This window comes from Kogia breviceps, chromosome 12 (genome assembly GCF_026419965.1).
Source record: "Kogia breviceps isolate mKogBre1 chromosome 12, mKogBre1 haplotype 1, whole genome shotgun sequence".
In the NCBI taxonomy this organism is placed as follows: Eukaryota; Metazoa; Chordata; class Mammalia; order Artiodactyla; family Physeteridae; genus Kogia; species Kogia breviceps.
Window position 1 is genome coordinate 57,129,038 of NC_081321.1, and position 25,377 is coordinate 57,154,414.

A 25,377-nucleotide genomic window follows, 5' to 3' on the forward strand; every position below is an offset into this window, starting at 1 on the left:
GATGCTGGTGGTTCACCAACCGCATCTTGTAGGCGGCCTCTCAATAGTATTAACTGACTAAATTACAAGGGTATTTGCATGAGAACTCTTGGTATATGTAGTAGAAAAGATATTGTTTTTATAAATAAGACTGGCTGAGATAACGTATGTAGCGCTAGAGAAGTACTGAGGCAGGGATGTTTTCTTTAGAGAATGGAGAAATTTTTTTTCCTACCTCAGAGATACTATGTGATCCATTCAATTGAGTGGTATTTAGCACACTAATTATATGCAATAAATATTGATGAATGGCAACATCAAAATAAGGCATAGTTTAATCGGTAGAAAGTCTCAGACTCCCCAAAAGTGACCCAAGAAATACAAGTTATCTATAGTTTATGTGACCAACCAGGCAAGTACTCCCTTAGGGTCAACTTAACCATATGGTGGATTATCTGTTCATTTGTGGACGTGTTAGATACAGTGCATGTAACTTCACCCCTCTTCCTCCCCCCGTATTCTTTTTGGTACGCGGGCCTCTCACTGCTGCGGCCTCTCCCGTTGGGGAGCACAGGCTCCGGACGCGCAGGCCCGGCGGCCATGGCTCACGGGCCCCGCCGCTCCGCGGCATGTGGGATCCTCCCGGACCGGAGCACGAACCCGTGTCCCCTGCATCGGCAGGCGGACTCTCAACCACTGCGCCACCAGGGAAGCCCCTCCCCCAGTATTCTTTGTGGCAGACTGCTAGTTCTCCATTTTTCCTGGGCAGATGACTTTCAATGTAAAGACTACATTTCCCAGCCTTCCTTATAGCCATGTTTGGCCACGTGACCAAGTTCTCATGAACTAATGAGTCCTCCTTTATTTTTCTTCATAGTGTGCCTCATTACCTATCATGTTCTTATATATCTATTCCTGTATTGACTATCTCCTGCACTAGAATGTAGGAGCCATAAAGGCCAGGACATTGTCTTATTCTCTGTCATATTCCCAGCATCTAAATCAGCATTTGGCATGTAAGGGACACTCAGTAAATAAGGGAATGAATGCATAAAGGAATTACTGCAAAGATATAAGGATTATTAGATATTACAGGACATGTGGTTTCCCAGTATTCCTATAGTGAGGATGAATAATAGGCCTCATAAAGGATAGTTTGTTCTGCTTTGGCTTACCAGTTCAGCCTGAATAATCACTCTCCCTGTGTACACTTATTTTCAAATTCATATTTTCAAAGAGAAGGGAATTGACTGGGTTTATCTCATTCAACAGAATGAAGGATCCCTGATGTGGATCCCTGTTGTTGAAGGTTGACCTTCCTCATATCCATTCTAAACACACAGGGTTGCTATTGGCTCAGGTAACTATACAGGTCCAGTTATAAATGGTCAACACATCATGGTTGGTTTCTCTTAACTGTATACTGGCATGAGTCATGGCAACCTTGTGCAGAAAGACCATCTATCCTACAAGAATGTGGTGAATATTGCTGGCACTACCAGGCTTTCAAATGTTGCTTCATGGGAAGTTGTTTGTGTTGTATTATATGTGTTTCAAATGTATTTGAAAGCGTTTTTTAGATGTCCTGTTCTGAAGTGTCAGAATGATACAATGAAAATATACAGACTAGTATTCCAAAGACCTGGGTTCAAGACCAGCACATATTAGCTCTGTGACTTTGAATAAATCACCTCATCTTTCTGAGTCTCAGTTTCCTCATTTGTGAAAACAGGTGATGAGGTGAGATGACTTAAAGGTCTCCTCCAGCTCCAATATTTTATGACTCTGTAAGTACTTCTAGAGATTTCACAGCATAATTGTGAACATTCCCAACTATATCAAACATCTTCTCTTTGAATGTAGATTTGATTTTTTGGAACAGATAAAATTTATCAGAACCAAGTATTTTAATACTATGCAAGACAAAGGTAGATGGTAATGTTTTTAAGGCTTGGAATTATCTTGCTTGCCTTTATTTGCTGTATATTCATTTGCAAGTGGCAGAAAACGCAACACCAATTGGCTTAAGCTAAGAGATAATTACTGGCTCATATAACTAAAAAGCTCAGGGTCTCCAGCTTCAGTCACAGCTTGATCCAGGAAGTGAAATAATGTCCTCAGGACCCACACTTGGTTTTCTTATCTCTCAGTTCTGCCTTCTCCCTGTTAGTTCCATTCTCAGGCATGCTCTCCACTGGGTGGCAAGATCACTGCCAGCAGCCTCATTTAATCTTATATTTAATCTTACATTTAATCTTATCAGCAATCCTCATAGAAAGAGAGATTCACTTTTCCCAACAATTTCCCATAAGTCCCAGAATTGATTTTTATCAGCCATGCTTGAGTCATTTGCTTATCAGGAACTAATCACAGAGACCAGGAGGATTCTCTGACTGGTTAAGCCTGGGTCACATGCTCACCCCTGAAGCGGAGGGAATTCAGTTCTACTTGAGTCACATGTACTGAACATGGTAGGAGGGTACTTCCCCAAATAAAATCACTGTGCTGATCTCAAAAAGGTAGAATGATGCTGAACATTAGAGAAGGAGGGTGGGGGGAGAGAAAGAGGGGAAGATATCTACTCAGTTGTTGCATTTGACAAATTCGTCCTTTGAAATGTTTCCCCTTTCCTGTTTTTTTTGCAGTATAGGCACTCACTATCTGGTAGTAGCTTCCTATCTAATTTCCTTGCCTCGAGGCATCCCCCGCCCGCCCCTGCCCCCTCCATCCCAAGTACATTCTAGGCATTGCCACCATGTTATTCTCCCTAAAGCATTGGTTCGATCATTTCACTCTCCAGCTCAAAATCTTTCAGGAACTCTCTTCTGACTACTGTACCGGATTCCATATTCTTCAGTCTGGCATTTAAATCTTCCACAATCTGGCTCCCACATATTTCCAGGCTTATTTATCTACCTATGCTTGTCCCAGTGCACTGTTCACCATCATGTTTTCCTTACAATGCCTTTGCTCTATTTGTACGTTCTACCCTATCACCATTTCTCCCATCCTAAGTCTGATATCAGATGATAAGCCAGATACTGCAGGTTGTTTCCAATATCTTTTTTTTTTAATCCAATACCTTTTTCTTTAGTAGTAGAACCATTGATTTCTAGCTGGACACGTGGCCACTCAATAGAGACTATAGACTATAGACTATAGAGACTATATGTTTCAACATCACTTATAGTTAAGTGTTGACCAATGTGGTGTAATCGCAGTGATGTATACAACTTCTGCAAGTGTTTTGAAATAGATGGATGTTCTTTTCTGCCCCTATCACCTTTCTGCTGCCTGGAATAAGGATGTGATGGCTGGAGCTTGAGCAGCCTGCTTGATGGTAGAAGCTGCATCTTCAGGATGGTGAAGCCACAGGGTAGGAGCCTGCGTCCATGATGATCAGAGAGCCATCATATCAACCCTGCACTGCCTACACTTACATGAGAGGGATACACTTTATTTTGCTTAAGTTAGTGTTATTTTGAGTTTTTAACTGCAACAGAAACCAATCTTTCCATGAAAATATGTTACTTAGGAAAATTTTCTGGTGGCTAATAACAGGAATCCATTCAAAGCAGAATGGGGGAATTATTTTAAGGATATAGGATTGTTTTCAGAACCCATGGGCAGGGATGAAAGAAGACTCAGGAATAGACTAGAACCTGGGACTGAAACATTGTGGGGAAGGTAGGAGGTCTTCTCGTTGTGTCTCATCTCTCCTTCTCTTCCCTCTTACTACAGATTATTTATGTACCTGGCATAGAGAAGCAGTAAATAAATATTTGTTTACCGGATGGCAATTTGTGTGTCTGTGAAATAAACTGGATCCAAAGCCAATTCTCAAAACATTTCCTTATAAATATGTAGCTTGTTAAAGTGACTCATTTGTAGGGGATCATACATTTTAGAGTCTAAGCCCTTCTGTCAGCCCTTTCTCTCAGCCCTCTGATTTTTTCAATTGCCTATTCTGACATCAAAAAAGGGGCATGAAATGCAGAGTTGTGTACAACTGATCTCATGAAAGATACATTAAAGACAACTCTGCTTTGTACAGGAGTTGCAAAAGCAAATTTTTCTGTGACACAAGCACTGGCCCACAAGTAAGCATTTTGCTAGACAAGGAAATGAGAGGTTATTTTTGGTACATTTTTCCCCTAACCAGCTTTTTTGTTTGTTTGTTTCATTTTGCATTGTTATTATTTACTGTCTAGGTTCTTGCTTTTACCTAGTTTTTGCCCTTGAGGGCTTCTTATGTTCTTGTAAGCTTATTGATATACCTCATAAGATGTTTTATATATTTAATCTAGCATTTGGTGGGAGAATCAGCCAATCTCTAGTCTGCCATAGTGCTGGACATGAAGCCCAGTGTGCTTTTTAAAAGCGTTTTTTAAAAAGTTCATTTGTTTGTAGATACTACCCTGAGTTCTGAAGACCAGGGCCCTAACTCTGGTGGTCCAAGCTCCCAATCTGTAAAGGTGAACTACCTTTACACCACATCAAATTGCTTTTTATAAAAGGCTTATGAGATAATTAATCTGAAGTCAGTTTGAAACCAGAAAGTACCATGTAAACATACAACACTTTCTGAACTTTGAAAATAAAACAGAGGCAAACAAGCAATAAAAGTTGTAACTAAGGATAACAACCTTAGAATGATTTGTTCAATTAAAAATTTTTAGATATTTGCAGTCCTTTGTTTTCTGGCCCTAGATATGGATGGGAAAGTCTTAAGGTTAAAAAAATATTATTTTATTTGACATTAACTGTATAACTTATATTTTAGTGAAAGAAAAAGAAGGCAAACGAGCACACTATAAAATCCATCATCATGTTTTTAAAGTTTGTGAGGAGTTACTTTAGTATATGGCTGAGCAATCTAACTTAGGATGCTTACAACACTTTATGTATTTTGCAGGCTGAGATTCTGAGTGTATAACATTCTGTAATGCATCTTAGTCTCTGTGCTGCAAGGACACTAAAGTCCTTCTATAGGTAACTACTCAGATAGCTCTTCTCATTCTCAAACTGTGCTAGCAGGTGAAGTATGTGAGAGGAAACACCTCTAAGTCCATTCCAAAGAGCCTTGTGGATGACAGGTGGACCAACATGGGACTCAGGCACATGGCTATTGCTCACTATTTCCTGTAGATGCACGATATCTTAGGTCCTATGTAGAACACAGCATAGGGCCTGTCCTCTAAACATTTATATACCAAGACAGTATATCTACATGTATATCATTAACTCATTCTGCATTTTCTGCCTGTCCTCTTACATGTCAGGCTTTGTTCCTGTTCTCAAAAAGTTCATAAGGAAATAGACAAAACTACAACTACCGTTCTATGTGATAAGTGCTAGACATAAAGAGATAAAGTGCTATAAGAGTACAGTCAAGGGCACCCCTAGCCCACTCTGGGGTGGGATAAGGCTGGGTGGCAAGAAACAGGTAAGAGTTCACAATGGAATTGATGCCTGGGCAGAAATAATGAAGGATAAGCAAGAATTAGCTAGGTAAGGAAAAGATGGAGGGTCAGGGCATAACAAGAAAAAGGAGCAGCACATGTAAAGACAGCATGTACGAAGGAGTATGGCAAGACTGGAGAACCCAAGTAGTTTGCTGTATGAGGAGTTTATTTATCTCACTTAGTTGTTATTGACACATTGTTGTCTTCACTGTGTTTGAGTGCTTGGATGATGGAGATTGTGTGTAATGGTTTCTCTGTTCCCATGTCTAGCAGTAGGCACGTAGATCGAGCATAAATAATGTTTGATGGGGCTTCCCTGGTGGCGCAGCGGTTGAGAGTCCGCCTGCCTATGCAGGGGACACGGGTTCATGCCCCGGTCTGGGAAGATCCCACATGCTGCGGAGCGGCTAGACTTGTGATCCATGGCGGCTGAGCCTGCGCGTCCGGAGCCTGTGCTCTGCAACGGAAGAGGCCACAACAGTGAGAAGTCCGCGTACCAAAAAAAAAAAAAAAAAAAAAAGTTTGATGAATGAATGACATGGTGTAAGGGAGAATAGTTACAAGTCGGTTAATGAGTAGGGTCATGTCTAGTCCCAGTGAATAACAGATAGGGTAGATTTAAGAATTATTTGCAAAATAGGACGGATAGGACTTGATATATTGGAGATGGAGTATAAAAGAGTAAATAATGACTTTCTGGGTTTCTGTTTTTATTATAGGTGGATGATAATAATGATGTTATTAATAATAGTTAATATTCATTAGGCACAAATATTAGACACAAATATTCATATTTGTGTCATGAAGTACACTAAGTATTTCACATATATTAAGACATTTAATTTCTTAACGACTTAGTTACATAGGTAATCTTATTATCCCCATTTACTGGGGCTATTAGAGATCAACTAGCCCAAGGTCACTGACACAGCTAGTAGGTGCCAAGCTCAAACCCAGGAATTCTGATTCCTATATCCATCCACACATAACCTACTCTTATTTACTGCCTCTAATAAATGTGATCACTATACAGAGCGGGGGTCCTACTCAATACATATATCACACAAATTGCATGTAACTCTTTTACTAAACATAGAGACATACCATGATGTGACTGCCTCTTTTGAATCAGATTTTCGGAAGCCTGGTTTGTGTTTTCACGTTTCTTCTCTGGAGGACCTAAAGTGGGGTGGAAGTTATCAAAGAGTTGACACAAAAGATGAGAGAAGGCAGGTGCAGAAACGACATTCTCGAATGCTCTAGCAGCTGCTAGAATGCTGGGATCTAGGTTCTATCAGACTCCCGCTCCTCCCATCCATCCCCCCCAGAGACAACAGACACTCACGAGCGCACACGCACACAGACACACACACAGACACATACGTTGTAAGGTACATATACGCGCTGAGTGTCAGGTTGGTTCTAGCTGTCCTCCACTCACATCGAAGGTTCATTTTCCGACTCCTGGAGAGCCCAACACACTCGAAGTGAACCCGAGATCGCCTGTCGAGCCCAGGGCAACAAGGTTTACCGCCAGCTCGCCCTGTTCCCAAGGAAACCGCCCGCGGAGGCACCTGGGGCCTGCGCCGGGCACCTGCGAAAGCCCCGGCTGTCGCCAGGGGGCGCGGGAGCGCGTCGGCCCCACCGGCCCCACGCCCGCCCCGCCCCCATCCCCGCCTTCCCTCCGCGGGGCCAGACCGCTCCCGGCTCCCAGCCCCGCTCCCGGCGCAGGCGCAGTCCCGCGCTCCCTCGGCGGCTCCCCCTGGTAGTGCACCCGCCGCGGCTGAGTGTAGCGGCGTTGGCCCGCTGTTCTCCTCCGCCTGTGACTCCTTCGGAGCGCGTTGTGTGCGGTTCTGCGCGCGCCCCTGAGCGCCGGCCGCGGCCGCGGTGGGTTGGTCAGGTGAGTGCGGCCGCGGGAGGGAGAGGCCCGGGGCGCGGAGCACCGCCCCCCTCGGTGCCCGCGCTCCCGCCGCCCGCGAGCCGGCCTGGAGGGGCGGCCGCGGCAGGTGCAGGTGAGGGCGCGGCGCGCGGGGACCCGGCCGACTGTCCTGGCCCAGCGAGCGCGCTCCCCCGCCTGGGCTCGCGGGCTCCGGGACCCCGGCGGAGGCAGCGGCGGGGCCTCGGGGCATCTGGGCGCCCCCTGGGGCCGCTGGTGGGCGTCGGGCGGCGGCGGCTCCTCCCCGGGCCCCGGCGCGTTACTCATTAACTGCGCGGTCCCGAGCGCTGAGGCTGGGAGCCCGGCGCCCGGTTACCTGTCGGCTGGGCGCGCGCGGCCGGGAGCTGGGGGCCCGGGGTTGCGGAGGGGGCTGTAAGGAGAGTTCGCGAACAAGTCTGGAGGCCGGCGCTGGACGGGGCGAGGCAGTAGGCGTGGACCGCGGGTCTTAGGAGACGGCGAGCTGGGCACCGAGTCAAGGCGTAGAGGTCACCCTCGGGAGGTTTCGGCGAAACCTGGTGGGCAGGAGGCAGCTCAGTTCAGCCTGACTTTTGTTTCGGGGAGTTGAGGCGAGCTGCACAGACGTAATTGTAATTACACAGCCCTTCCAGCGTGGATAACTCGCTCCGACCGCCCGGGGAAAAGAGAGTTTAATGGACTCTGGAAGTGATGGTGGTAGGTGGAATCTGCAGCACGTGAAGAGTTGTCAGTTGTTATGGGATTTAAAAAAGAAAAAAAATCTGTAATGGCTAAAGGGTAAGGTCTTGAAAATTAAGAGCGCTCAGTTAATACTGATTCCGAAGAGGCAGTTTAGTTGCGTGGAAATGTAGCATATTCCTAGGATACCTGTTTCCTATTCTTCTGTTTCCCCCTCCAATTTATTCCTTGCAGGGTAGGGAAACAGCCATCTAATCTTTTGCCGTGGAATGATTACATAATTGGAGGAGAGGCCGATAAGAGGATTAAAAACAAAACCGTTCTATTGTAAATCTATTGAAAGACCTGGTTTCTGTTCATTATCCTCATTCATGTTTTGTTGTTCATGCCCTTTTAAAGAAAAAAAAATGGTGAATGGCACTTCAAGGAGAAAAGAGGCAGAATAGATTTGTAGACCAATTATAGTAAATATTTGATACTGGTAAATATTCCACCACTTTTATGGGACCTTGTTCAGTTAACATTTGCTATTTATTTACTAGTGCCGTGCATTTTGATAGGACACTTCATGTTTGGACAGATATGTATCCTAAATATGGTTTATGTGATATAATCCTAAAGCCCTTGTGGAACGTATAGAAATAAACTTAGCAGTTATATAGTTTTACTACAGTAGTGTATGTCTTACTATTAGAAGAAAAGCCTTTTCACTTTTTTCTTTTTCCATTTCAGTAATATTATATATTGGTACATACCTTTGTGAACCAAAGTGGATACATTTAGTATAACTCTTCCTTGTGTGTTTGGCGAACACCTCATCTGTGGTATGGAATACCGCTAACTTTTCGCCAGGATGGATAGTTGATGTTCAGCTGCTTTGTGAATTTGCTAATTCGTGGAGTTTCTAATTAGATCCAGCTGTACTTTTTGAATTGGTGTAGTTATGCATGTGCTTCCTTTGATGATATTATTTTCCTTTAATTTTCACTACACCCTCAACCTCTGCAACACACGCATAGACACTCTACAGATAATTTTTTAAATTGAAAGAGTCTTAGAAGACAGTCTACATCATCATCTTGTTTTTTGATATGGCAGAACAAAAACTTGTAGGTTACAGTAGTTTCACATGTATTATTGTAGTTAGTTTACCTTTTCCCCCCTCCCTTTCTGAGCAGGACTCGCTGAACCAATTTTAATGAAAAACTGTCTATTTTTAAAGTTTTAGCTCCGTTACTTACCGTGCATATGACCTTGAGTAAAGCGTTTAACCTCTGAGCTTATTTTCTCCATTTGTAAATGGATGTAGTGTTTGGTTGAACCATATGAATTTGCCAGTATTCAGCTGTTTTTAATATGGCTCAACCTAATAAGAACTTCATAATGGTGAGATGAGAATTAAATGAGATACTCCACGTGGGAGGTGGAGGAGAGGAACAGATGTTAACGCAACAGTGTGCCATGCATCCTGCTTGTTACTTAAAGTACCTTGACTCCTCTAGTCCTCAGCACATTCCCGGAGTATAGGTGGTGGTGTTGCATGTTACAAATCAGGAAATTGAGGGTCAGAGAAGTGAAATAACTTGCCTCTGGTTACTTAGTTGTCGGTGGTCCTATAGCTGACTAATTGCAGAGCCAGGATTAAACACTGAGAGTGACTGCCCAAAATGGAGCTCCTACCAGTTTTGCTCCTTCCATTCCTGAACTATACCTTCTGTAAAAGAGCTTTGTGACTATAAGAAGACACATAGATGAAAAGTGTTATTATTATTTGTATTTCTGGTTAAAAAATATCCAAGTTTTCTGATGATGGTGGTACCAGTACTGCTGCTACTACTACGGAGTCTAGAGCTTATGGTGTATCAGGTTGTGGTGTAAACACTATGTCAACTCATTAATTCTCACAGTGACCTAGGAGTTAGGTAATACTTTATCCCATTTTATAGTTGGGAAGGTTGAGGCACTGAGAGGTTATGGAGCTTAAGGTGATGGATGCTTAAGGTCAGAGCTAATTAAGTGAGGGCACTAAATTAGGAGTCTGGTAGTTCGTCTTTGATGTCCATGATCTTAACCACTACAGTCTACTACTTCTTCATGCATAGGTTGTAATACTGAAGAATTGGTTTTAATTTAGCTTTTATGAGATACTTAATATTGGTGTAATAAGTAATTCTTAATGTATCGCTGGAGATTTTTAAATCAAATATTCATTGAGTATCTACTCTGCATGTCACAGTGGGGGTTAAAGGAAAGACTTTTTAAGGCATCTGGAAGGTGGGCTGTGTAATCATTCCCATATCTTTTGTAAGTTCCTCAAAATTTAGAAAGCACTTTCACATATGTTGTTGTTGTAATTTTAATGAGTGCCAGATAAGACACAGTGCTAGAATAGTTAGAGAGTGGGGAGGAAGGAAGGATGAGTTGGTAGAGGTACTTGTGTGTTGAGGGAAAGCTTTGAGGATATTCTGAGGGGAGTGCACCTTTTCAAACTAAACCTTTGTCCTATATAGTGCTGGTCAAGATGTAGTTCGACAAAGTGTAGTAAATTGGTTACTAAATGAATTACCTAAATACACCTGATATCCTAAAATAAAATATCTGAGTTTTGGAAAACTCCTTTCTAGCTAGTTTCTCTTTTTTTTTTTCTGTACTGCTGTCCTTACTTTGCCATGTAGTATGTATCTTTTTTTTCTTTTATGCTTCCAAAGCATGGAGTATATGCCTCTATTTTGGTATTTATTTTGATATTTACATTGTGTTTGTAAACGTTTGTTGACAATGACGTATCTTTTTCTAGTGTACACATACTTTGGGGGTAGGGCTTTGATTCCTCTTACCCCATTTTATAGCTTTAGCATTGGGCCTGGAACCCAGTAGGTACTGTGCTGTTTGGTGATGGATGGTCAGTGAGAAAAAATGTTAGGATGTATTGAAATTGATCTAGCAGTAGAAATGGAAATGAGTGTTCAAAGTGGGAATTGAGGGGACTAAGGGAAGGGAGGGGTTACTTACAACAGGTAACATTAACTTGCCATCTCTGTTTCCCTTCTGCTTTCCCTTTCAGCTTAAAGCTAAATGAGGTGAGGTAGTTTCATAAGCTTCAATTGTACATAGAAAAAAGTGAAAAAGTAATATTGATTTATCTTAGGATATCAGTAACACGAAATTACATAGCTATAACCATAAGCTAAAATAACTTAGATCAGAGGGAAAATAATGGAAATTATTGAACTAGTTCAAGTTTGAGAGATCTGTTGCTTATAGTTAACAGCTGTAAAGGAGCATACTGATGATAGCTTAGAACCAATTAAATAAGTGAATTGTCATTTGATGTGTCCAGATAATAGTATTGAGTGTTTGTTTGTGGGCATCTGATTGACAGATCAGGATAACGTATACAAGAACAACTAAAGTAAGTTAGAAAAGCAGTAAGTAAATGTGCATTAATTAACTTCCGGTTGGGAAGAGAATTATATTTGAACACTATACCTCAGAAGGACTTAGTTTTCCCCTTCCTTCTCCTTTATCTAAACAAGGATAAACAAGGATCCCTTCTGTTTTGTAAGACAGACTCCTTTCTGTGCTCTTGTTATTTTCCCAATCATTTATTCCTTCTTAGGGCTTTATAGATATTATACATTTGTGTTATGCTCTACAATCTTTAGAACATTTTTACATTGACAGTTAAGCCATTTGATTTTCTCAAGTATAGGCAGGGGAGATAACACCACTGTTATAGATGTTGAAACTGAAGCTCAGAGAAATTAAGTGACTTGCCCAAGTTCACACAGCCAGTTAATAATAGAATCTGAACTAGAAAGAAGGTTTTCTGAAGCTCATTTGATCAAATGCTCAGGTTTCCCCAAACTTTAAAAATTCAGTTTCATCAATCTTGCTACAGGGTACTTGCTGTTTTATCTCCAATTTTTTTTTTTTTTTTTTTTTTTTTTTTTTGCGGTATGCGGGCCTCTCACTGTTGTGGCCTCTCCCGTTGCGGAGCACAGGCTCCGGACGCGTAGGCCTAGCGGCCATGGCTCACGGGCTTAGTTGCTCCGCGGCATGTGGGATCTTCCCGGACCAGGGCATGAACCCGTGTCTCCTGCATTGGCAGGCGGATTCTCAACCACTGCGCCACCAGGGAAGCCCTTTATCTCCAATTTTTAAAGGTGGCCAGGAGTCACTGTCTCTACTCTTCTCTGCTCTGCTATTTATTCCCTCTCTAAAGAGTCTTACTGTTTATTTATCCATTCAATATATACTTCAGTGCCTATTGAATATTTAGTTGACATATATTCTTACATACATAAGATAAAGAGGCTTCCACTTTTAAGGAAAAGAAACCTGGAAAACAATTATTTTTTACATTTTTGTTCCAAGAATTTGTAATTAAATACAGTGTTAGTAACCCAGTAAGTTCTGAGAATTTTCTGAAAACCTTTAATTTTAAGAATCTGCAATAATTAACATCTCTCAATATGTTAGGTTGTACATTTAAATCCTGTGGAATTAGTAAATGGAAATTAATTTGTGGTCTGTTTTAATAAGAGTGGGAAGATTGTAAGCTTGACAGACCATCTGACTAATACTTCCCTTGGGTTATGAATTAAATTCACACTTATAAACATAGACTGCTTCCTAAAATGTAAATGTGAAATTTTTTTTTTTGCTACAGCCAAAATGTTAGTTTGGAAAACCAACTTTATAATCATAGGGAAAGTTAATGAGAAAATTATTTTTTTATATATACACCTTTTTGTTTTTTCTTCCTTTATATAGTATTTGAATAAATCTCAAAGCTTTCTAATTATTGAGAATTTAAAATACAATAAGTAGATGCAAAAGTATGGTGAACCTCAAATTTCCCATCATCTAGCCCATCAGCAACGGTCAGTCCTGCCCCATATACTTCCCTGTATTATTCCCCCTCCTGTACTATTTTGAGTTAATTCCAGGAATTGTATAATTTCATCTGTAAATATTTCAGTATGTACCTCTAAAAGATAAGGGCAGTTAGCTACAATACTATGACACACTTTAAAAAATTAACACTAATTCCTTAGTAACAAATATCCACACTGTTTTTGAATACATCATAAGGCCACTATAGTAAAACCAGGCTTCTGTGGATTTTTATTTATATGCTATTCCTCGCCTCCCCATCAAGAGCTATAAGGGGCTGAATAAGTATTTATTTTAAACTCCAGCAAGGCAGCAAAATAGATAAGGAAATGATGATAGCAAAGAGAATATAGGAAAAAAAACGAGAAAGAACACAAAGTAATAGCAAATGCTCATTTCAATAGCAGTGCATTAGAGAAACTTTAGTTTTTTCTTTCTGAAATTAAACAAGCGTTCAGAGATTAAATAGGATTCTTCTGTTTGGATTGTTCTCTTCTTACGGTTGGTTGGGTAAGACTGCCTTAGAGATCCTCTGTCTTGATGTAACCTTTATCTGAGTCTTACCCCTGACCTCCAATCAGTTTTACCTTTTAAGTGATTCTTAGATGTAGTGGAGTCAGGTGTTGGAGTCAGTCGCACCAGGGCTTGAATCCTAGCTGGGTTGTTTATTGACTGTTTGACCTCGACAAAATTAATTTAATCTCTCTGATCCTCAGTTTCTATACCTGTAAAATAGACATAAGAATCATTTCAAAGGGCTGCTGTGAGGAATAACAGAATAATGTACATAATGTATATGTGTATATGTCACACATATAGAATGTAATAACGTAATGCATATGTGTATATGTAGAAATATAAATGAATTGTTTTGAATGTTTTTTATATATATAGATAAATATGCCTCCATCCCCTCATTTGCAATGCGTGATCTTGGCATTAGATCAGACCTTCATAATCTCTTGCCTAGCCTGTTGCAATAACCTCTTAACCAATTGCCTCTAGTCTCCTCTCTCTAGTTAAAGTCCTCAGGAGTCATTTTTCTAATGACATCACAGTACATCTGTACTTCCTAAAACATAGATCTGAGCATCTCTTGGATAAACTCCAAGCAGCTGTTTCCATGTTAAATGAAGCTTTTAATTATCTGTTGCATATCTGCCTCTCCAGCCTTATTTTCTGTCACTCTTTTTTTTTTTTTTTTTGGTTAGTTTCATTAGTGCCAAACCCTTATTCCTTGACTGTCCTGTCGTATTTCCTTGCCTAGCCCCCCTACAGACTCTTATTCAGCATTTCAAATCTAACTTATATTTTTATTTCTCCTTGAAACATTCTCTTCCTCCTCTCCCCCCCAACCCAGAGGGTAATCATTTAGTGGCTCATGATAGGCTATGCACCTTCTTTTTAGTCCATTTTCATATCTGTGTTCTCAGAACTTAGTACCAGCATTTGCCCTGAGGAGTTGAAGCTGGCAGACATCTTCCATTCCAACTAGAATAAATATAATTTATAAAAATTAAGTACACTTATTTTATACTAAAATAATATATGTATAAATATATTTAATAAGTATATAACTCATTAAGATTTTTTCTAGGCATTCATTAAATGAGTTAATACACATGAAGTTCTTAACAACACATAGTTAACTGACACATAGTTAACTTTCAGTAAATATTGACTGCTGTTTTTGCTGTGATAGTGCTGACTTCTGCAAAGAAGAAATAACATGAAATGCATACTAGAAATCAGAAGCAAATGGTTTTGATCAACTTTTTTAAAATTAGAAATCAGCTTTATTACTTAAAGCTGAGTAATAATACAGCCATCCAAGCTGTGTTGCTAATTCACCCATAAGAATTTAATGCTGTCCTTTTTACTCATTTTTAGTGTTCCTTAACAAGTTTAGTTTATGAATTGGGATAATCTCCGCTTGAAAATAGTTTTTTAAATTACTTATTACTTAACGCAAAGAGTACTACTGCTTAAAAATAGTTTATGTTATTCGTATAAGAACTCTGAATACAAAATAAATCTTAAAGCTCCCATGTACTATTTGAAAGAGCAAAAGATTTTCAGAATAGTCTGATTGGCAGCTCATTACCAGCTAAGCTAAACATTTTATGGAAATTTCACATGCTTGATAAAGGGACTACATTTAATCTTAAAATAATCTCCTTTTTGGGAGTGACTGGAATTTAAACAATGTGTTATAGGTAGAGGCACTGCTCAGAGATGCTCTACTTTACGAAATACTACTTGCATTTCTCTTTTAATTCTCACTCTGTGAGGAAGAAAACCGAGCTACAGATTTCCAGATGAGAGAACCTAGGCACACATTGGCCCAATAACTTGATAGAAGCAGAATTCAGACCTGCCTCTCTTTGAGGTTTGGGTCTTATGTTCCTAGCCTGTGCTCCAGTTTATGCAACATTTGTATTTTCCATAAATACTTTGCTTTCATACCTTAGACATGCCTGGAAAGTCCTTCCAGGGGGTTTATCTTTCTCATTATTTCCTACTCTTCTTTGGGTCTTTTCCTTGGCTTCACTTTTTCTGGGAGTCCTTTCCTTCTGATTTATTTGCCCCTCCTGTGTGGTCTCTTTGTAGCCTTTGCATATTCTATAGTATTTATCACACTATCATTGCCACTGTCAGTGTCTCCTACTATATTGATACTATTTGGGAGCAGAGATGATTTATCATCTTCTTTCCCCAGAGCCTAGCACATAGTAGACTCTCAATGAATATTTGTTGAAAGAATAGTTGAGTGTTTATAGGAAAAATAGGGTGGATGTTGCAGGGATGATGGATTTTAATTCAGCTTAAGGAGAAACGTTTTTACATGAACCATCTAACAGTGGAAAGGCAAAGCAATTCTAGTAGTAGTAGTGTGGTGTGGTGGTGAAGAGCTAGGACTCTGGAGTCCAACAGACATAGGTTTTATTTATTTTTTATTTATTTATTTATTTTTGAAGTCTTTTATTGAATTTGTTGCAATATTGCTTCTGTTCTATGTTTTGGTTCTTTGGCTGTGAGGCCTGTGGGATCTTAGCTTTTGGACCAGGGATTGAACCTGCACCCCCTGCATTGGAAGGCGAAATCTTAACCACTGGACCGTCAGGGAAGTCCCAGACATAGGTTTTAATACTGGCTACCCTAAGCTGCAGCTTCCGCAACTGTACATGTACTGGAACTATACCTGATATTTAGTAAATGCTCAGTAAATATTAACTGTTATTATGAGAGAAACCACCCTATAATCCTGTGTGACTGGGGGGGACTGGAAGTTTGATGGCCCAGCTCCCCATACCCTCCTTCTCCCCCTGGATTATGTTGAAGCAAATCCAGATAATTTTATTTCATCTATAAATACTTTCGTGTGTATCTCTAAAAGGTAAGAATTTTGTGTGTGTGTGTAACCGTAATACCATTATCTCTAAAAATGGACAAAAATTCATAATAATATCAGTAATATCCAGTGTTCAAGTTCCCTTTATTGTCTTATAATATGATTTTACAGTTGGTTAATTCAGATAAGAATTCAAACAAGGTCCATACATTATATTTCATTATGTCTCTTAAGTCTCTTTATAAATTCCCTCTTTTTTTCCGCTTTTATTTATTGAAAAAACCAGGTGGTTTATCCTGTAGGAGTTTCCCAAAGTCTAGATTTTTCTGTTTTTGTCCATATGGTATTATTTTTAATATGTTCCTGTAGGCTCTGTCTTTCCTATAAACTGATGAAGATGTTATTTTTAGTATGTTCCTCTGGCCTCTTTCCTATAAACTGATAAAGACCTACAGGCTTGATTGGATTGGGATCTTTTTTTTCTTATTAGGGGGGCAAGAATGCTTCATGGATGGTGGTACTGTTCATTTCCTGTTTTACCACGTAATTCTCATAATGTCTGATTTTCTCCCTTTTTGTGATAATAATGTCATCAGTGAGTTCAGGTACTGTCATTCTTATCCATTAATTATAAAGTGCCCCAGATTTTACCTTAGGGTTTTAATAGTTATTGATAAGTGTTGCCTAGACTCATTATTTCATTAGGATTGCAAAGTTATATTTATTAAGTGGGATTCTTTTAAAAGAAGGATTTTTCCTCATAAACTATTTAGTTCTTTAATGTATAGGAAAGCCAGGGTAAATACTGGATTCTTTCCTTTATTTTACCAGTTTTCAAAATAGTGAATTTGTTCCATAGCACTGATCAAAAGGGACCAGTGAGATTTTTTTTGTTTTGTCTTATTTTTAGTATAATCATGAACTCATGGGTTTAGGATTATTTTTTGTTCTTTACAGGTATTATCCTTTTTGATGTTCAGATTGTCCCATCTTTGGTTAGTGGGAGTCCTTTTTATACCACTCCAGTAGTCTTTGATAGCTTTCTTGCTTCCTGGTAAAACAAGATGTTGCAAGGTCTTTTTGTACATTTACTGCCCAGGGCTTGGAATCAGCCATTTCTCCGAGGAGCCCTTGTTCTTTTTTCCATAGGAAATGGTATTACTCTGGGCACAAGGGGTACTCATTGCTCCTGAGTTGGTTGCTGTTGTTATACCTTTTCAGTGGATAAAGGTAGACATCTCTTTAAATAGAAAAAAATTTCCTGATATTTCTGATTCACATTTAGGACTTCAGAGTTTTAAATTCATTGATTGTGTATTTTGTATCTCTTTTCTCATGTTGAAAATCTTAGTTCTGAATGGTATTAATATAATTTGTTTTATCTTTTATAATAGTTTCAGAATAGCAGTATCAACATTACCTACTAATATGATTACTAAAAATAGTGTATGATTTTTTTTAACTTCCTTTTGACCTTAGAATATATTCCACTAGGGCTATACAGTTTTATTACTATGTTTGAAAATCATTTGAAATAGTTCTTTTTGATGTTGGTTAAAACTACCATGTTAGTACACAGCTAGATTCATTTGTTTTATTTTTAGATATTCTTTTTTAAAATCTAATTTTGTTTTATCATTTTTGTGGTTCCAAGTTCAAATTCAAATCTACAAAGCAGGGCACATTTGGAAAAGTATAGCTTTTATGCCTGTCTCCTCTGACTGTTCTCACCCTTTCCTAAAGGTAACTGTTTTTTTTTTTTTAAATTAGTTTTTGGTGTATCCTTCCATTTCTAAAATATAAGTACATATGAAAAAGTATATATATAATTATATATATAAATAAATTTGTATTTTCTCCTTTCTTAGATAAAAAGTAGCTTACTACTTTTACTTGTCTTATTTTCAACGATTTTTTTAATTGAGTGTGAGAGTAAAATTTTTCAGTTTAAAGAATGAGGTTTTTTTTGTATTTTATGATGAAATTATATGGTATATTGATGCTTGTGTTTGGGAATTTTTCGAAGTTGTGGGAAAGTATTAGTCATGATTATCGAAGTACTATTGTAGGAAAGAAAAAAATTGGGAAGAGAGATTGGATTCAGATCATAGAAGACCTTGATTTTCCAGATAACAAGTTTGGAATTTATTCTATAGACAGTGGGAAATCAGTAAAGGTTTATAAGATTTCTTTATATTTTTCAAGTGAAAAACTTGAGTGGTACACTTTTTAGTTTTCATGTAAATTTTTAATATAACTGTGTAGTTGCATGAAATATTTTTTACTGATGGAAAAACTGAAGCATACATGTTATTACTAACAGCTGACTGATAACAGATGTTTATTTGTACTCTGTGCCAGTTACATAGTACACTACTAAATACTTTATGTGGATTGTCTGACTTAATCCTCACAGCAACCTGGAGAAGGGAGGGAATATTATTATTCCCATTCTCATCCCATTAGAGGAGAAATTTAAGGCTTAGAGAAATGTAATGCATTATCCTGGATTGGATCCTGGGCCTATCCAGAACTTTGTTAGGATAATCAGTGAACTTTGATTGGTGTCAGTTGTTTAGATGGTAATAGTGATCAGTGTTAACATCCTGATTTTGGTAATGGTTTACTTAGGATATATACACTGAGATATTAAGGGGTAATGGACATCATGCTTCAAACCTATACTCAAATGGTTTGAAAATGTTAACAGTTTCATAATCTGGGTGAAATATGTGCAGGAGCTCTGCAACTCTTATGTAAATTTGTAATTATTTCAGAATAAAAGAAAAAAACACAGACTCATCCAAAGTCTGAGCCAGTATGAGGCAGAACAGAACAGTTAGTTGAACTAAGCACATTTGTCTCTTTCTTTACTGCCTCTTCTCCTTATACTAACCAAAGTCACATATGATAGCAAAGTTAAAAATATCAAGCAAATTTTTATTCATTCCTCATTGTTAAATATTTATTAATTACGCTCTGTAACAGTGTTAGCCATCACTTTCAATTTTATTCTGAATCAGATTGTTTGCCTTTTGTAGTGTTTATAGTCTGAGATCACTTAATAAATTTTAAAAGATTGTAGTTTCTTTTCCTTTGCTGTCTCTCTTCATTGTAAGTTTATAGTTTATAATGGACTGTTAAACACATTTTATAAATATACATCTTAATTTAATTTTAAATGTCACTATCTCAAAATAATTTCCTTTTTGTTTTAACATAGGTTATCCTATGATGAGGCATTTGCTATGGCTAATGACCCCTTGGAAGGTTTCCATGAAGTAAACCTTGCTTCACCTACTTCTCCAGACCTTCTTGGTGTGTATGAACCGGGAACTCAAGAGCAGACTACCTCACCAAGTGTCATCTACCGGCCACATCCTTCAGCTTTATGCTCCGCCCCTATCCAGGCTAATGCCTTAGATGTTTCCGACCTTCCTACACAACCTGTGTATTCATCCCCCAGACGTTTAAATTGTGCAGAAATATCTGGTGTCAGGTAGGAGATCATCAAAATGCTTGTTTTAGAGTATTGTATTAAACAAATGAAGTTTGCTTGGTTAACTTATTTTAAGTTTTATTGTTTTAGAAAATTTGAATAATATAAGGTTGTTCATGAAGAGCAATACATGTTAATGCTCAAGAGCAGGGGTCACAAACTTTTTATGTAAAGGACCAAATAGTAAATATTTTAGGCTTTGTGGGCTACACAGTCTCTGTTGCAACTGTTGGACTCTGCTGTTAAAGTGTGAAAGCAGTCGTAGACAGTATGTAAATGAATACGCTCCAATAAGACTTTATATATAGACAGTGAATTTTGAATTTTATATAATTTTCTTGTGCCACAAAATATTATTGTTTTTTTTCAACCATTGAAAATGTAAAAATCATTCTTGGCTTGTAGGCCTTAAAAAACAGGTGGCAGGCTGGATTTATCCTGCATTTAGTTTGCAGACCCCTGTTCTAGAGTAGCACTATCCAATAGAACTTTCTGGGATGATGAAAATGTTCTGTTTCTGTGCTGTTTAATATGATAGCCATTAGACATATGTGGCTATGAAGGACTCGAAATGTGGGTGCTTTGGCTCAGGACATGCTATTAATTAGATATAGTGGTGAACAGATTGGATAATGCAGTTATAGACGTGTGTTTATGCCAGTTATATTTAAGCACATGCTGATGTTTTTTGAACTCTCCTTTACAGCATCCATGTTACAGACCCAGCACCTTGTTCTACCTCTGGAGTCACAGCTGGGTTAACTAAATTAGCTACAAGAAAGGACAACTGTAATGCAGAGAGGGAGTTTTTACAGGGTGCTACCATAACAGAGGCTTGTGATGGCAGTGATGATATTTTTGGGTTGAGTACTGATAGTCTGTCCCGCTTACGAAGCCCATCTGTTTTGGAAGTTAGAGAAAAGGGCTATGAAAGATTAAAAGAAGAACTTGCAAAAGCTCAGAGGGTAAGCAAAAAGATATTTTATTTTTCCATATGTTATATTCAAAATTAATATTTATCCATGGGGGGGGCAACTCAAGTGAAATCATTACAGTTCTACACTTATCTTTTGCATATGCACAGTCTCAGCTCCTGTTGGGCAGCATTTAGGAATCTGTGGAATTGAGTAGTAAAGAAGCTCATCTAAGAGTACAAACTAGAAAAAAGAGATTCTTAAATTCTTTTTGTGCCCCCCCTACATTGCCTGTTCCCTGTCTTGCATTATCTGTAATGCAAATTTGGTGAGTTATGTTCCATGTGTGGGTTTTTTCCTCTCTGTATGTGATTGACTTTGTGATTATTTACTTGAAGCCATTCAGTCCAAATCATTATGTTTTGAGGAACTGTTTTAGTAATAGTACCTTGCCATTCAGCTGGGTTTGAATATTTTCTGTACCTTACCTTGGAGAATTTTCTTCTCCTAGTGATTTGTTCTGTTTCTCACTTGGTCATCTTTTAAATTTCTATTTATTCCCAAATTTGTGACTATATCTCATTCTTTTTCTGCATCTGTAATTAAATTTTAAAGGGAAATTTGTAGCACTAAATATTCATACATTAGAAAAAAAGAAAAGTTTCAAATCAATGATCTAGACTCCCACTTAAAGAAACTAGAAGAAGAACAGCAAAATAAAACCAAGAGCAAGCAGAAGGAAGGAAATAGTAAGGAGCAGAAATCAATGAAATTGACAACAGAAAAACCAGAGAAAATGAATGAAACAAAGTGCTGGTTCTTTAAAAAGATCAGTAAAATTGACAAACCTAATAAGACTGATGAAAAAGAACAGAAGACACATTGTCAATAGCAGTAATGAAACAGAGGGTATCACTACAGACCCTGCAGACATGGAAAGTATAATAAAGGAATAATACGAACAACTCTACGTATATAAATTTCACAACTTAGGTGAAATGGACCAGTGCACATTTAGAAAATTGAGGCAATAGGGAAAACATTCTATGACATGATTTCCAGCATATTATGACATTTTACAAACATATATTCCCATCCTCTCCCACCAGACTTTTCTCGCAAGAGCATAACATTGATTTTTGTATCCCCAGTGCCTAGAATAATACAGGACGATGCCTGGCATATATGTCTCTTTATAATGCTTCAATGAATGGCTAATGGTTAAACATCCATGAAGATACGCTAAAACATTTTTGGTTGAATGTATATTTATCAGAAAGAAAAATCAATAGCCTTTTAAATCTTTTCCCAAAGGTAGGGGGTGTGGTGAGATGTGGCTATATTTGGCATCTGTCATTTGGCTGAGACTCTCATCTTAATACAGAGTATTAAGTGAAATAACAATTTATATAGAGATAAACTATTGAACATATATATCTATCTATCTTTGGGAATACATTGTGGTTACTGATCAGAATTTATTGCTAATTTCTTAGCTCAAGTTTGGAGTTATTTTTGAAATCTTTAAGTTTGTTGTATTTAGAAGTACTGTCGAGGTAATTGAAATGATAATGATGTGTGAACACATGCATATGGTGAATTTTATTATGAAGAGTACAAGGTAGTATTAATACTTACTTAGAGCTCAAGACTTGAAAAGGACTGTTGAGTATGAAAATATTTCCTGAATTAATGGCAACTCGTGGATCAAAATTATGTCAATAGTCATTCTGTTTATTCTGATTATTCTTTTAAGAGTGGCCAGAAAGTTACCATTTTTCCAGCCTTTTACTCTTAACCTATTTTTGTCTCCCTATTTAAAGTGGGCTTTCTTGAAGGCAGCATATTATTAGATCTTGCTTTTTATCCTTTCTGATAATCTCTGCCTTTTAATTGGTGTGTTTATGTTAGACTGTTTACATTTAATGTGATACAGTTTGGTTTAAATCTGCCATCTTACTATTTGTTTTCTGTTTGTCTCTTCTGTTTCTTTTTCCCTTTTTTCTCCTTTTATGCCTTCTTTTGGATTAATTCCATATGTTTTTGTGATTTCATCTTACCTCCTTTGGCTTATTGGCTGTATATCTTCATTTTGCTAATTTAGTGATTGCTTTAGGGTTTGTAGTATACAACTTTAACTTATCACTCTCTACGTTCTGATAATATTATACTATCTCACATACAGTATAAGAACTTTACAAAAGTATGCAATTGACCCTTGGACAAAGTGGGGTTAGGGGCACTGACCCCTGTGCAATTGAAAATATGCATATGACTTTATGTGGTTCTGTATCCGTGGATTCAGCCAACCACAGATTGTGTGCTACTGTAGTATGTATTTATTTTTAAAAATCCACATATAAGTGGACACATGCAGTTCAAACCCATGTTGTTCAGGGCTCAACTGTACTTTTATTTTCACCTTTCAGTTTTTGTGCTGTGATTGCCATAATTTTACTTCTTTATATGTTTTATTTAAATTCCACAATACATTTAAATTATTTTTTCATTAAACAGCTGGTTATTTTTTAAAGGGGTTTAAATATAAGAATCCTCATATTTACCTATATAATTACTATTTCCAGTGCTCTTCATTCCTTCATGTGGATCCAGATTTCCATCTGATACCATTTTCCTTCTGCTTGGAGGACTTCCTTTAACATATTTGTTATGTGTGTGCTGCTGATAAATTATTTTCAGCTGTTGTATATTTTAAAAGGTTTTTTTTTTCCACCTTTGTTTTTGAAATATAGTTTCACTGGGTAAAGAATTGTAGGTTGATAGTTTTTTTCTTTTAGTACTTTAAAGATGTTGCTCTAGTGTCTTCTAGCTTGCACTGTCTCTCATGAGAAGTTAGCTGTTATCCTTACCTTTGTTTTTCTGCATGTGATGTGATATTCCTCTTTATCACTGGCTGTAAGCTATTTGATCATGGTGTGACTTGGTGCAGTTCTCTTGAACTTGGAATTTGTTGAGCTTCTTGAATTTGTGGGTTGTTTGTTTTCACAGAAATTGGGAAATTTGGGCCAATATTTCTTCAAAAACATTTACTTACCTCCCCTATCTCTCCTTTCCTTCAGGACTCCTATTATGTGTACATTGAACTGCTTAAAGTTGTCCCATAGCTCACTGGTGCTCTATTCATTTACTTTTTAAATCTTTTTTCTCTCTGTGTTTCATTGTGTATAATTTCTGTTGCTGTGTCTTTAATGTCACTACTCTTCTTTTTTCCCCCTGTAGTATCTAATATGTTAATTCTATACAATGTATTTTTTATCACAGACATGTTAGTCTTCATCCCTGAAAGTTTGATTGGGTCTTTTAAAGTATTTCATTTGTTTTCTTTAACATGTTTAGTCTGTCTTCTAGCTTCTTGAACATATGAAATACAGTTTAATAACATTTAATCCTTGTTTAATAATGCGTTTATCTCTTCAGGTGAAATGCTGGAACAAATCATAGGCCTCACTTTATTGTTTCCCATTTCTGGAGAATCACTGTCTTTTTTGCCGGATGTCCAGTGTCTTAAAAATCATTTCACAATTTTTTTCTGGTTTGTTTTTAGTTCTGTCGGGCAAGGTGGTAAATATGATCCCTGGTACTCTATCTTGATTGAGAGTGAAAGTTCTGTTTCTTTATTTGTATTGTTTGCTTTGCCCCATCCCAGTTAACCCCAACACAGAAGTCTACACTTAAACATACACTGCAATAATTTTGAGCTTCATGAAGATAAGGATTACATGTGGTTTTGCTCATGATTATATCTTGAGTACATAATGGCTTCTCAACACATTCTGTTGATTAAATGAATGTATACATGTATATGCAGTTACACTGTTGTATAAGTAGACACACATGCATAATATATTAGAGATGTGCTAGCTTCTTATAAGGTACCCCTAAATTTTAGTCACTTAATAGAAGTTCATTTTTATTCATTTAACACTTTAAAGCAAATGTTCATAGTTCACAGGCAATTCTTTGTGAAACAATTTGGGGATATATGCTTCTTCTGTCTTGGACCTTTGTAATCGTTTAGAGTTTTATTATCGTATCTAACCAGTGAAGTGAAGGGAAAAGAAAACTTGGAGAAAGCACACCTGCTTCTAAAAAGCTTTGACCTAGAAGTGATACACATAACTTTTGCTTACATTCCATTGGTGTGAACCAGTTTCATGCTGATACTTAAATGTGTGATGGGCTGGGAAATGTAGTCTTTGGTGGAGTACCACTTACCAGCAACAAATCCATACTGTGTGTAGGGGGAGCAACCATGTGGTTATTGATTTTCAGGTGCGGGGATGCCAGAGGTGGTGATGTAGTCCTTCACTTGTTTGGCCTTCTACAGGTCATTGCTGATGAACAACTTTTGGTGGAACCCTGAGACAGAAGTTGGGTTTTGGTACATCACTTTTAAAATGTAGATTGCTGGAGTCTACCCCAGATTCTCTTGAAACAAAATTATTGTATTGAGACTTGATATGCATTTTCAATAAACTATGCTATTGATTCTTTTTTTATATATATATAAATTTATTTATTTTTGGCTGTGTTGGGTCTTCGTTGCTGCTAGTGGGCTTTTTCTAGTTGTGGTGAGTGGGGGCTACTCTTTGTTGTGGTGTGCGGGCCTCCCATTGTGGTGGCTTCTCTTGTTGCGGAGCATGGGCTCTAGGTGCATG

At 38.1% G+C, this 25,377-nt stretch overlaps 1 protein-coding gene and 1 long non-coding RNA gene across 9 annotated transcripts in view; one reads left to right on the forward strand and one right to left on the reverse strand.

The window, feature by feature from the left end:
• Window positions 1-5,589: 5,589 nt before the first annotated feature.
• On the reverse strand, window positions 5,590-7,099 carry LOC131766234 (uncharacterized). The gene is made up of 3 exons (XR_010835838.1): window positions 6,828-7,099; window positions 6,549-6,623; window positions 5,590-5,901 (listed from the first exon to the last, which is right to left on the reverse strand). It is a non-coding gene; the product is annotated as an uncharacterized lncRNA (long non-coding RNA).
• A 20-nt stretch (window positions 7,100-7,119) lies between these two features.
• The window catches only part of RAB3IP (RAB3A interacting protein), a 45,719-nt gene continuing 27,461 nt past the window's right edge, over window positions 7,120-25,377 (forward strand). The window contains exons 1-4 of one of the 8 annotated variants that reach the window (XM_067009742.1): window positions 7,674-7,895; window positions 7,989-8,052; window positions 19,509-19,784; window positions 20,491-20,749. In XM_067009742.1, the coding sequence (XP_066865843.1) occupies window positions 19,534-19,784; window positions 20,491-20,749 (510 nt within the window). In that variant the 5' untranslated portion in view covers window positions 7,674-7,895; window positions 7,989-8,052; window positions 19,509-19,533. Of the gene's footprint in view, window positions 7,345-7,409; window positions 7,457-7,673; window positions 8,134-17,969; window positions 18,029-19,508; window positions 19,785-20,490; window positions 20,750-25,377 lie in introns of those variants that run through there. The other 7 variants (XM_059080259.2, XM_059080260.2, XM_067009741.1 and 4 more) reach the window with 7 other exon arrangements.